General features: G+C 34.0%; 1 protein-coding gene across 2 annotated transcripts in view; it reads right to left on the bottom strand.

Moving 5' to 3' along the window:
- Positions 1-5630: 5630 nt before the first annotated feature.
- The window catches only part of LOC106061927 (ATP-binding cassette sub-family F member 1-like), a 38847-nt gene continuing 31763 nt past the window's right edge, over positions 5631-12714 (bottom strand). For both annotated transcript variants that reach the window (XM_056040474.1, XM_056040475.1), the window contains exons 20-22: positions 10911-11072; positions 9865-9937; positions 5631-8585 (exon numbers count right to left, since the gene is read on the bottom strand). In XM_056040474.1, coding sequence (XP_055896449.1) covers positions 8401-8585; positions 9865-9937; positions 10911-11072 — 420 coding nt within the window. In that variant the 3' untranslated portion in view covers positions 5631-8400. The remainder of the gene's footprint in view (positions 8586-9864; positions 9938-10910; positions 11073-12714) is intronic.

The raw sequence follows: 12714 nt of genomic DNA, 5'->3' as shown, positions 1-12714 counted from the left end.
CATATCTTCTGTATTGTTATAGCATGCTTTAAGACCATATCTTCTGTATTGTTATAGCATGCTTTAAGACCATATCTTCTGTATTGTCATAGCATGCTTTAAGACCATATCTTCTGTATTGTTATAGCATGCTTTAAGACCATATCTTCTGTATTGTTATAGCATGCTTTAAGACCATATCTTCTGTATTGTTATAGCATGCTTTAAGACCATATCGTCTGTATTGTCATAGCATGCTTTAAGACCATATATTTCCTGCTTTTCTTTGCGTGCTTGACAGACTATATCTCTTGTAATTTCAATGCATGCTTAAATATTATATCTCCTGTAATTTCAATGCACACTTAAAGACTATGCATGCTATATTTCCTGGCTTTTCTATGTAGGCCTACTCTCGACAATGTATTTTGTCTGTCTTATATAAGCTTAAAGTTTACACCTCCTGCCTTTTCAATGCACGCTTAAAGACTGTACCTTTTGTCTCTTTAATTAAGTCTAACTTTTCTACTAGTTGTATTTTTAAACCAGGCTAGGCGCTGATATTATTTACTGTCTCTGTGGCAATACCTCTGTATATTCAACTTAGGTTAGTAGCCTATAGAGTATAGACTGTAGACTTAACAGCGTTGACATAAGGGCAGAAACGTTTAGTTAGTGAGCAGCGTGTTATGGAGTGTGTGTGTGTGTGTGTTTCTATAGTGACGGTGGGACGAGCTAAGCGTTAAGTCGAGGCCATGTAGTGTGAATGATACAAGATAAGCGGCATTGTCGTCGGCTCCCTTATGTACGAGAGACGACTTCGGAATGGCAGAGTGAAAAGACGTGTTTTTTTTTTTGTAGTGAGTTAGATTTGATTCAAATACTATTTTATATTATTACTAATGTCTACTACATTTATTTAATGTTATCTGAAAATTGAATGTGTCTATATTGTAATAAAAGTTATAATTAGTTTTGTTCACAAAGATGTTACTCAATTATTTCAAGTTTTATAAGTTGAGATAATACGCCTGCAGTGGTTTAGTTGTCTACTAGCATATTGGTGCTACCCGTCAACGACCGTCTACATCACAGCGACTAATCATGCAATGTTCAAGATGGATGTTATAAGAGCCGGTCTTAGGCCACTGCAACCTATGCGGCCGCAGTGGGCCCCGCACTTTCATAGGCCCTGCGCGAATTCTAGGTGTAAATTATTAAAGTACACCATTTTAACTTATGGGTTTCGGGAATTCTCCTGAAATTGTAAAATACACGAAAAAGTCATGAAGATCCTGAAATTATTAAAATCTTCTGAAAACTGATGCAAATCTCCTTAAAAACAGACAAAATTGTCTTTTCTGGGTGTCATTCAATATGGAAAACGCCAATCCTATTAGCAATTAAAAAAAAACGGCATTGTCAGCTTTCATTTAATAAATAATAAATATTAATGCGAATTTTAACTAAAACAAAAAGTTCAAATTCTTAATTTACTTTAATAGTCACTGGCATACAAATATAAATCTAAATCTATCTCGACCTCTTAAAAAAAAAAAACAAAAGCGATATTTTGCTAGTCAATAGTAAATCTAAAAGGCAGATCTGAATGTTTTTCAGCTTTTTGTAGGTAAAATTACTATCTACTGTAGATGGCTCCTAAAGCTAATTGACAGTGATTTAGTACTTAGTAAAGTATGAATAAAATGCATAGACGAATTTATTTTCTAATACAAAATCTTAATTTTCACTTATTATACTTATCACAATACAAAATAGGCCCGGGCAATCCATTTCGCATAGGGCCCCGCAATCTGTAGGACCGACCCTGATAGCAAGTCATATTGGTTTGAATGTATAAGGTCTTTATCAAAACATTCTTCTGACCACTAAACTTTTCATTCATATGTCCAAATACATTTCTAAGAAGAAGGCAGGAAGCATATGTTTCTTGGGAAGGGCGTTAGAAAGAGGGCTCTTTCCAAATCATGTCAAATGTCTATGTCGGAGAAATGACGATGCACTGGGTGAAACAAAAATGTGCGTTCCAGAAAAAGATAGAAAGAGAAAAGAAAAAAAGAGAAAGAGAAAAGAAAAAGAGAGAAGAGAAAAGGAAAAAAGAGAAAGAGAAAAAGAGAAAGAGAAAAGAAAAAGAGAGAAGAGAAAAGAGAAAAGAGAAAAGAAAAAAAAGAGAAAGAGAAAAAGAAAAAGAGAGAAAGAGAAAAGAAAAAGAGAGAAGGAGAAAAGAAAAAGAGAGAAAGAGAAAAGAAAAAGAGAAAGAGAAAAGAAAAAGAGAGAAAGAGAAAAGAGAAAGAGAGAAAGAGAGAAGAAAAAAGAAAAAAAAGAGAAAGAGAAAAGAAAAAGAGAGAAAGAGAAAAGAAAAAGAGAGAAAGAGATAAGAAAAAGAGAAAAGAGAAAGAGAAAAGAAAAAGAGAGAAAGAGAAAAGAAAAAGAGAGAAAGAGATAAGAAAAAGAGAAAAGAGAAAGAGAAAAAGAAAAAGAGAGAAAGAGTAAAGAAAAAGAGAGAAAGAGAAAAGAAAAAGAGAGAAAGAAAAAAGAAAAAGAGAGAAAGAGAAAAGAAAAAGAGAGAAAGAAAAAAGAAAAAGAGAGAAAGAGAAAAGAAAAAGAGAGAAAGAGTAAAGAAAAAGAGTTGTTTCATTTCATTGCAATTGATACAATAGTTTACCAACTAAAAAAGTATGTAAGGGGGGTCTTAAAAACGTTGCCCATTTATTGACATTTCGAAAAAAAAAAAAAAAGGTACGCAATGATAAACAATAAAAAGCCTGTGAACAAATCAACGGGCGTAGCCGTTGTGTACTGCTAAGTGTTAATATACATCTTGTTTAACCGCCGCTCCTACACAGACTCATGGTGCGTACCAGCGCACTGTTAGACGCAAGACATGAAGAGTGGAGAGATGACTGTGGACATACGAGAAGAGACGCCCAAGTCTGGTGCGTATGGAGAAGCTATGCTAAAAGACCTTGCTATTCTATACCTTTGTTATGTCACATTAATAAAGACATGTATTGGTCGAGTTGCCTATATAGTAGAATAGTAAGCCTACAATAGAAATATGAGACACAAAAGTTGACTAGTCTAAAAATAACGTTCCACTAAAAACAAGCACGTGACTATGTTTTCAAATACATCAACTGACTTGAATTCGAGTGACTCGGTCTAATTTCCTAGGGCATAGTTATTTATTGACTTCCATTTAAACTACATGGCTAAAATGAAGTGATGTTTAACCTTGACATTATCGCGGCAAAAGAATACCCACTTCAACTAAGTCGACTTCAGAAACCACATGTCTACTTAAGACGTCAGGGAGAGAGGAAGTGTGTCAACTGCAAGTCATAGGGAAACGCCAATACTTACATTTCTCTCCGTTGGAAAATCTGTTTAAGTGTTATCTTACGCTAAAGTTTACAAAGACAGTTTGTGTGGAAACACAAACTCAAAAATCGGCCCCTGAAGTGGTCCATCCAGGCAGGTAAAAAGGCAGGCTTCAATATTTTCAGAATGAAATTCTATCAAAGACAAATGGCAGAGAAGAAAGGAGAAAGACGGTTGACAGATCTTGTGTGGTGCCCCAGCGGTCCAGCAGACTAAAGGATAGGTGAAAGTGAATTTGAAGTTAGATGTGAACCTGGCCTAACTGATGTCTTATAATGATTAACTAATTGGTCTAATTGTTTTTGTAAAAGGTCAATCTCTTATTCAAAGCCTCAAAGAAAAAACAAATTTCGTAAAAAAAATAAAATCGTATAGTAATTAGTTAATTCTATATGTATCAAGCAGTGCCGCAGTTAACGCGATAATATGAAAAACCTATTAATTGTTGTTTTACATTATGTACCACTTATATGTATACTAAATAGATTTTTTCTCTTTAAAAATAAAAGTACACTTTTTTTCGTAAATGTAGTAGTTAGTATGATAGAACTTACTTAACTTTGTAATACAATTGTAAAAAAAAAAAAAAAAATGACAAAAAGAAAATCTAAAACGGTTTGCATAAATTTGTTAGAAATATGGTAAGTAGCAATCTCCTTACTAAATCGCCTCCAGTGTTTATTACTATTAATAGTGAATAGTTGTAAAAATGGTGTATTTTTATGAATAAAATGCTTGCATACTAGATTTTTCGCTTTCAAAAAAGTAGCCGTTGCATCAGAACTTTGAATGGTCTAAAATATTATGATGTCGAATTTTCCCTTTCTTTACAAGTTTACGAGATCACGGACTGACGGACAGACAAATCACACAAAACTAATAGCGTCTTTTCCCCTTTAGTGGGAAGTTAAAAAACTTGTCTAGTTGTTCTCAATATTATTTAGGTTTAAATACACATGTACATGTATATAAAATAAATGGTTACCTTACAAATAACCTTGTTCTGCTGAAGGCTGGGGTAGAAGAACTACTCTGACCTTTCGACATCTGCGCTGGAACGGACACCTATTCCGTAAGGAGGATGACCACATACCAACGGCGATTTTTTTAATTTTTTTTTGGCGTGCTTAATGGAAGCGCTGTAAAGATCAAATCACGCGCCATTTCGCTCTCACAGGTATAGTGGAAAACAGTTGTCAGCGGATCCTTAAATTTTCCGAATCAAAGAGAATTTTTTTATACATAAAAAGGTGTAGAAATCAATCTAAATATGCTATTCGTGATAGGCTAACATTTTTAATTGTTTAGTAACATTCGATACCCTCGTATAATTAATTCTTGATTTAGGAAATGAAGTCATCAAGTCGACAGTCCGGAAAGCAATCCAAACAATTAGGGAAATTTTCAGCAAACTTCTTTTCGTGATACCTGAAAACACGGGCACAAGGTGTACAAATGAACCAAGGCGGTATTCGGTAAACGTTGAACACAAGAAATTAGGAGGTATGAGGAACGACCTGCTGAAAACAAGAAATAAGGAGGTATGAGGAACGACCTGCTGAAAACAAGAAATAAGGAGGTATGAGGAAGGACCTGCTGAAAACAAGAAATGAGGTATGAGGAACGACCTGCTGAACACAAGAAATAAGGAGGTATGAGGACCGACCTGCTGAAAACACAGTAAAAAAAAAAAATACAAAGTTCTCTGCGGGGATGTTATCATGCAGGTCAAACAAAAAATTACGAAGTCGTCCAGAAAGTGATGAGTACCAAACTTGTTTACGGTCAGCAACAACAACAAAAATGGTTCCCCCACACAGACAGGCGAGTCAGCTAAGCTCCAGTAAAACGTAAATGAAAACATCCCAAGTTTCTACAATTTTTTCGCAGCCCACCTCCTGAAACAATTCGAAGTAAGATTAATGGTTCATGGTCTTAGGAAAACTCAGCAGTCAGAGTTCAACCATGTAAAACATTTGAGATAGCCCAACACGGAATCAGAAAACAAGACAATGAGACCCTAGTGTGAAACATTTTCTCAACAGTGACAATGACCCTAGTGGGTTGTAAATAAAACATTGGAACAAGCTAGTCAACTGTCATTTCAAGAATTTGTATTGCTTGTGTTGCTACGATATTTTGTTGGGGTGGACATGTTTACAGGAATGACATTGAAATACTCCTTTTATCTCACATGTTAGTCACATCACAACACATAAGATCAGATTAAAAAAAACAAACAATGTGTGTGTGTGTACAGTTCAACAGGTTTTTATTCCAGTTTCATTACAGTCAATTGTTTTGATTCAATTTTTTCTTTTCCTTAAAGCAGACATAAATAAACAAAATACAGGCTGAAATACTTTTACTTTAAAGACTCAACTTACAGACATTTCTACTTGTCATTTAAAAACTACAAGGGGGATTCCTTTTTTTTAAATTAGCTACACAAATAAAATAAATGAAACTGTTTAAATTACTCGATGACTTGAACTGAAATGAACACAAACGTTTCATCCAAGTTTGTATCAATGTGACACGTTCCACCAATCAAAGTTCATATCTAAGAATGTCTATTTTAAATTAAACTTTCAAAAACTTTTTCTAAATGTAGCTCCAGTCATCAGCTTGAATTTAACAAGTGCATCAAATATTTAAAACAAACATTGAGTTTTGAAATCTATTCATTATTTGCAATGTCTCCACACAGCCAGTGAAGACTTTTAGAAACGTCTGCAAGTTGTAGTCCAAGAAAGTTCAGCAGCACATTTAGCTTGGGAAAAACTCTGGATCAAAGTTGTTCAAAATAGACTTTTATAAAGGAGCTCCTTTTAGTGACATTTCCCACTAGATTTCTTTTATTTTTGAATATATATCAATAAGTGAATGAGATGGGACTTCTTTGCATTGTCACTCCTTTCATTGACACTAAGGAAACTTTCTCTAAGCTTTTGAAATGGCTGTCAGAAAGTGATCAGCTCAAAGCAGCATTATTGAACAATGTGACTGACCTCAATAATACTTAGTCTACCTTTTAGATTTGTGAACATAGTTATTTCTTACTTGAACATTGCTAGCAATCAGTCACTATGGATACATGAAAGTTTTCCTTATCCTTTGAGGGCTTTTCAACATACCACCAAGACATTTCTGTGCGTAGAATTGCATAGCCTTTTACAAGGTAATCTGGTTTTTGAAATATTTCTTTTTATCATTTTAAAAATCAATTGAAACTTCTGTGCTACAAGAAAACATAATAAACTTGGTATTTTAGTTTCCTGGATTTCATTCCAAGAAGCCATTCTCACACATATGTAATAATTTTTTAAAAAATCTTTGAAGATTGATAGAATTTAAATTTTCATAGTTTCCAAATATACATAAGATTTTGATATTAATACTTGGCATTAATTTAAATAAACAACTATTTATAGTTTCAAGACAAATATAAACAAAAAAAATCACTGAAAGAATGTACAAAGTTTGTGTACATTCTCTAACCACTTGGAAGTACAAGGTATTGGGTTGAGAGTGTTTCTTCACTAATACAATGTTCCCACATTGGAGTTCAGAGTTCTACATCAACACTGACATGGTATACAAAGTTAACTATTTTGTTGAAGATGTACATCTATTCTAAGGACATATTTTTTTGTTGTTTTTTTTTTTTCTTATAAACATTCCAAATCAAACATACAAGTTAAATGTAAACAACAATCTTACTTGCAGACCTAAGTTAATATCTTTGAATATGAAATACTGTCATCTCTCTCTCAGTATTCTCATGACCTCATGACATACTGAATGGATCAGGGCCCTTAGGCTTACACTTTATCAATTTCAAAAGTTTGCATTTTAATTTAAAGAGATCTGATTTTTTTTTTTTGGTAATTTATTTTTTTGTTACCAATAAATAAATAATTATGGTTTCTTTTATTGCTTCTTTGTTTCAACTTTTTAGACCATCAAGATAAACTACATAATGGCTTTCATGAATACATTTCAAACAATTCTATTAAAATAATTTTGATTTTTCAAATATTTTATAAGATTTTTATGATTAAGCTTTTTTCTTTTTTAAGGGCAATGTTAAGTTTAAAAAAAAAAGGGATTAAAAAAAAAATTGGATAGAAAGAAAAGTTTTTATTTTGAGGACAAATATGTACAGGTCTTAATTTTCAAAAGTAAACGACAATAATAAAACTGACCAAAGATGAGGTTCCAATGTAAGTAGCATTACATATAGTAAACTTTCACTACACATATATATATATATATATATTATATTTTATAAAATTTAAAAAGTATAATTAACACTAAAAATGTTTGTTTTAATGTTCACAAAAAGTACACAACTAAATTTTCATTTCACAAATAATCTACTTTTTTCCCAATGTTTTTAATTATATTCTTCTTTTAGATACAAGATACATATATCACCACTCAACAAGATGTTTATTGACTACACCAACATGAAATTTAAAAAAAAATTGATACAACGTTCCTTTCAATGATATGCATCAGTGCCCATCCCTTATCACCCTGGAGGACATATCTGACACAAGGCATAGCCTCAGAGAAATCATATTTGGGAAGAAGTTTTGAGGGACCTATCTGCACTGTGTCATGGGCGGGACATGCTTGGGCATCACAACACTACAGACACTCAGCATGTCATACAACAGAACAAAAACAAAAACTATCATTGCATGGAGACACACACTTGTTTAATCAGTAGCAACACTTACACAGAATAAATAGTTGAGAAAAAAAAAGCCCTTTTCCTGTTGGTTAATATAAAAGTTGAAACCTCCAATGAGAGGAATAAAATTGTCTTGACTTCATTTGAACACCCAGCATTAGAAAGTTTAAAGGAAAAGAAAATTGTGGACTATTACAGTATCAGGTGATGAAAGTACTATATGGTTCAACACAATGATGGACAAGACACTTAACTTATATGTAAACACAAGAAGACACAAACACCCATTACACAAACTATGGAAGAAAGGTTGAAGGTCACGTTGTAGCCTGGGCAGAGGCTGCAGCAGCGTGGGCAATGTTCTCTCCAAGTGCTTCCAGCAACTCTCGCCTGTAGTCATCAAAGTCTCCATCAATCTCATTGATTGTTTTATTCTCTACCACCCACAGCTGACAGTCTGTTTCTCTGATCAGCCTCTCGTCATGGCTGACAATGATTACACCTGCCAGGCGATTAAAGAGGGGAGTTAAAAACTGATGAAGGTGGGGAATCAACAACAAACAAGGATGAAAGAGGGGAATCAACAACAAACAAGGATGAAAGAGGGGAATCAACAACAAACAGGGATGAATAAGGGGAAACAACTACAAACAGGAATGAAAGAGGTCAGTTAATAACAAACAGGGATGAAATAGAGGAATTAACAGTAAATGGGGATGAAAGAGGGAAGTTAATAACAAACGTGGATGAAAGAGGGAAGTTAATAACAAACGTGGATGAAAGAGGGGAGTTAAGCACTGTAATAATATCTTTTATTAGCAAATATTACATCTATTGAAACTCAATGTTTGACTGTACAGATTTTGTTTTACAACTATTGTGCACTATAAAGATCCAAGGACCATTTTGAAACAGATTTTACTTTACTCTGTTTACTATTTACAAATTATGAAATTAATCCCTTTATTCATTAGAATTAATGAACCTCTCCAACAGACTATTGATATATTCTATTCCTATTTCCTTTTACAGATTTAAGTATTTGATAATAGCTAAATGTTAATATCTAAGGTTATTAATATGAGAGATGTGTTTCCTATTCTCATTACCACTGTGTCAGTTATAAAAAAAATATTTCAAAATTAAACAAAATTAGGTCAAAACATGTCATTCAATTAGGTCATGATGATTGCTCCAGGGGAAATCTGACAGTTCAATGTCATGAACAAAAATTAAAACCTTTTGAAGGTGGAAATTCCATTAACGCATTGAAGTCTTCAAGTTTTGAACTTAAACTACTTAAGTTACAAAAACAAATATTTCATAACTATTATGTCACAGTAGGAATTTCTGTTGACAATAAAAGTTTTACATCCAGATAGATGTTTTAGAATTAGTTTCAATTTGAAATTGCCTAGAGAGGCTTTTTTGACTTTTTTTTTTTATCCCCAGTGTATTTAAAGAGCTTGCCTCAATGAAAACTTTTGTTGGGAAAAAAAAAGGTTGCTGGTTGGTGTGATGGCCGACGAGATCAGTGTTCACTACTGATTATAGAAACTTTACAAACTGCCTTATTAACTGGTAGGTTTCTAAGTAAAACACCAATACAAATTGTAAAAAAAAAGTACTGTTATCACATTACATTATTTTATTTTGCTTTTAACAAGAAATTAACTTGGTCAATTTTTGTGTCATTTTATGGGCCACTATCACATCATCCCAAAAGCATAAAAAAATTAACATACTAGCTAATCATAAACTTCGGTTGACAAAAGACTTACCACCAGTAAATTCTCTAATAGCATCAGCTAAAGCATCAATGGATTCTATATCTAGATTATTGGTAGGCTCATCCTGTCCAAACAGAGAAAGTGTGTATTAGTAAATGTACAAAAAGATGAAGAGAAATGACATGAAGTTCAACCAATAACCTTAAATTAGTTCATGGAGGCTTATAATGACATAGGTGGCTGAGTCTATGCTGAACGCCTTTGAGAATGTTCCCGAAGCATTTTCTTTGACCGCCTTGCAAGCACTTTCCTTCCCTTAATTGGCCATACAAGAGTTGTTTAGGGATGTGGCGGTCTTCCATTCTGTAGACATGTCCTGCCCATCACAGCTGGGACTGAATCAGGATTGTGTGAATGCTTTGCAGAGACGCTCTTTGAAGGACTTCAGTATCTGGTATTTTGTCTTGCCATTTGACAGTATTTTTCTTAGACATGTCATGTGGAAGTGATTCAGTATTTTTCTTAGACATGTCATGTGGAAGTGATTCAGTATTTTTCTTAGACATGTCATGTGGAAGTGGTTCAGTTTCTTTGCATGTTTTCTGTACACTGTCCACATTTCTGAGGCATAGAGCAATGTAGGAAGGATGACAGCTCGATAGATCCCTAGCTTTGTATTTGTGGTGACACCTCATCGGTTCCAGACATTATTAGAGTCTGCCATAGGATGCACTGGCCTTGGCAAACGCAGGTCAATTTCATATTAAGTTGTAAGCAACAGCATTATTTCTATAGCTACACCTTGACAGAATCTGTGGCACACCTGATCCTTGCCTTTCCTTTAAACACATTTGCTGCGTAGAAAGTGGGAACTGCTGTGTGGGTGACATCTACCCAGCCCTAGTTAAGGCCCAGGCTTTATCTCCTTTCTATGACAGGATCCATATTTGATTCAAGACTGAAGGAGGCCATAAAAAAAACTAAACCTAATAATGTTAGGACACAAAACTTAACTAAGCTTTTAGAATAACTGTTTGTGTGTACTTCTTCTTTGAAGTCTAATAAAATAAGAACGCCTCTACTTTCACATTTCTTACCAAGATGAGAACATCAGGAGCTCTACATGAGAGGTCAGCCAAGGCGACTCTTGATTTCTGACCTCCAGACAGATCTCGTATGGGGATAGTGTGGGCATGACCTGCAAGTCCAAATTGACCAAGTTTCTTCCGTGCATCTTGATATTGAAGATTGAATGTATCCTGGAAGAAACACAATTCACAAAAATTAGAAAACTAGATGTTCAAAGACTAAACAGGATTATTTATAAGAAAACCTACTGGTATGCAGAGATGCTGGGCATCATCAAAAATCATAATTTATGTCTTTTGAGAAATCATGATTTTTTTAGAAAAAGAAATTAAGTTTGTTTGTATAGAATATTTTCAACCATATTCTTCTTTGTTTGTAAGCCAACCTTCCAAATTATTTTTTGGAGCAGGAAAATAGAAGTGTACAACTTTTATTAAAATGAAAAGTTGACCACAATATAATGACTAAATAGTAAGACACGTGGAAGTTTCTTTTATTTCTTTAGTGACGCAACAGTACATTTAAAAGTTAGAACAGAAATAAGTTATAAGTTAGAAATTAAAAGATGAATGACGATGAAGGAGACCGCTTGTAGCGAATTGATATGACGTAGATTGTGCCCTTATTTTCTAGAATAAATTGTATTATTTAAAAGGCTGGACTCTCATTTTATATCGTTTGTTCTGTGGTGAGTTGTATGATACTTAAGAACTGGCATACATCAACAATTAATCAACATCTACACTACATTCAACAGCCACACAACAAAATGCTTTTATGCCAGCATATATAGCTTAGAATAGTTTATAGTGGATAGCTTATGGTTTATAGTGAATAGTTTACATTGAATAGTTTATAGTAAATAGTTTATAGTGAATAGTAAATAGTGGATAGTTTAGAGACAGTTAACAATTTATTGTGGCACAGAAAACCCCCAAAGAGCGGGCTTGCAAAGTACAAACACACAACATTGATGCATCCTCAAATGTATTGAGCAGGTCACATCAGAAAAATGCAAGATTCCTGCATCCATAAGAGGCCACTTTTAGCCAGCTAACAAATGGAATGTGATCTCAAGGTAGGCAAAAAGAAAAGATGCAGGGACACTGGAAACATCTTTGAGAGTTTTCCATATTGGCACTACACCTGACACTACAACAAAGAACAAAACATCACAGCACTGTAAGCATGGGTCACACAAGAAAAGTAACAAAACAGAAAGTTACATCAATCTTCATTGGTTCCAGCTACAATACAATACAATGTAGCCTGAGATGAATTCTAATTGGGTTCAGAGCACAAACATTCTGGGCACAGTTCGGCCTCACCAGTCAGATGCTGAGACTCTGAGACAGAAATGTACAACCAAGCATTCAGCCCCCTGGATGACAGGTGGTCATCTTTGATTTTCTTAGGTGAGCTTTCTAAGAACAAATTTTACTTGAATTATTGTGTATGGGATACTTTTGTATAATAGTGTACAAGATATTCTTTTGTATAATACTGCACAAGGGATCCTTTTGTATAATACTGCCCATGGGATGATTTTGTATAATACTGTGCATGGGATGATTTTGTATAATACTGCCCATGGGATCCTTTTGTATAATACTGCCCATGGGATGATTTTGTATAATACTGCCCATGGGATGATTTTGTATAATACTGCCCATGGGATGCTTTTGTATAATACTGCCCATAAGATCCTTTTGTATAATACTGCACAAGGGATTCTTTTGTATAATACTGCCCATGGGATGATTTTGTATAATACTGCACAAGGGATACTTTTGTATAATACTGCACAAAGGA

Source organism: Biomphalaria glabrata, chromosome 9, assembly GCF_947242115.1.
Source record: "Biomphalaria glabrata chromosome 9, xgBioGlab47.1, whole genome shotgun sequence".
NCBI classification, from domain to species: domain Eukaryota; kingdom Metazoa; phylum Mollusca; class Gastropoda; family Planorbidae; genus Biomphalaria; species Biomphalaria glabrata.
Note: the sequence above shows the minus strand (reverse complement) of the source record. Positions and strands in the feature narration are given on the sequence as shown.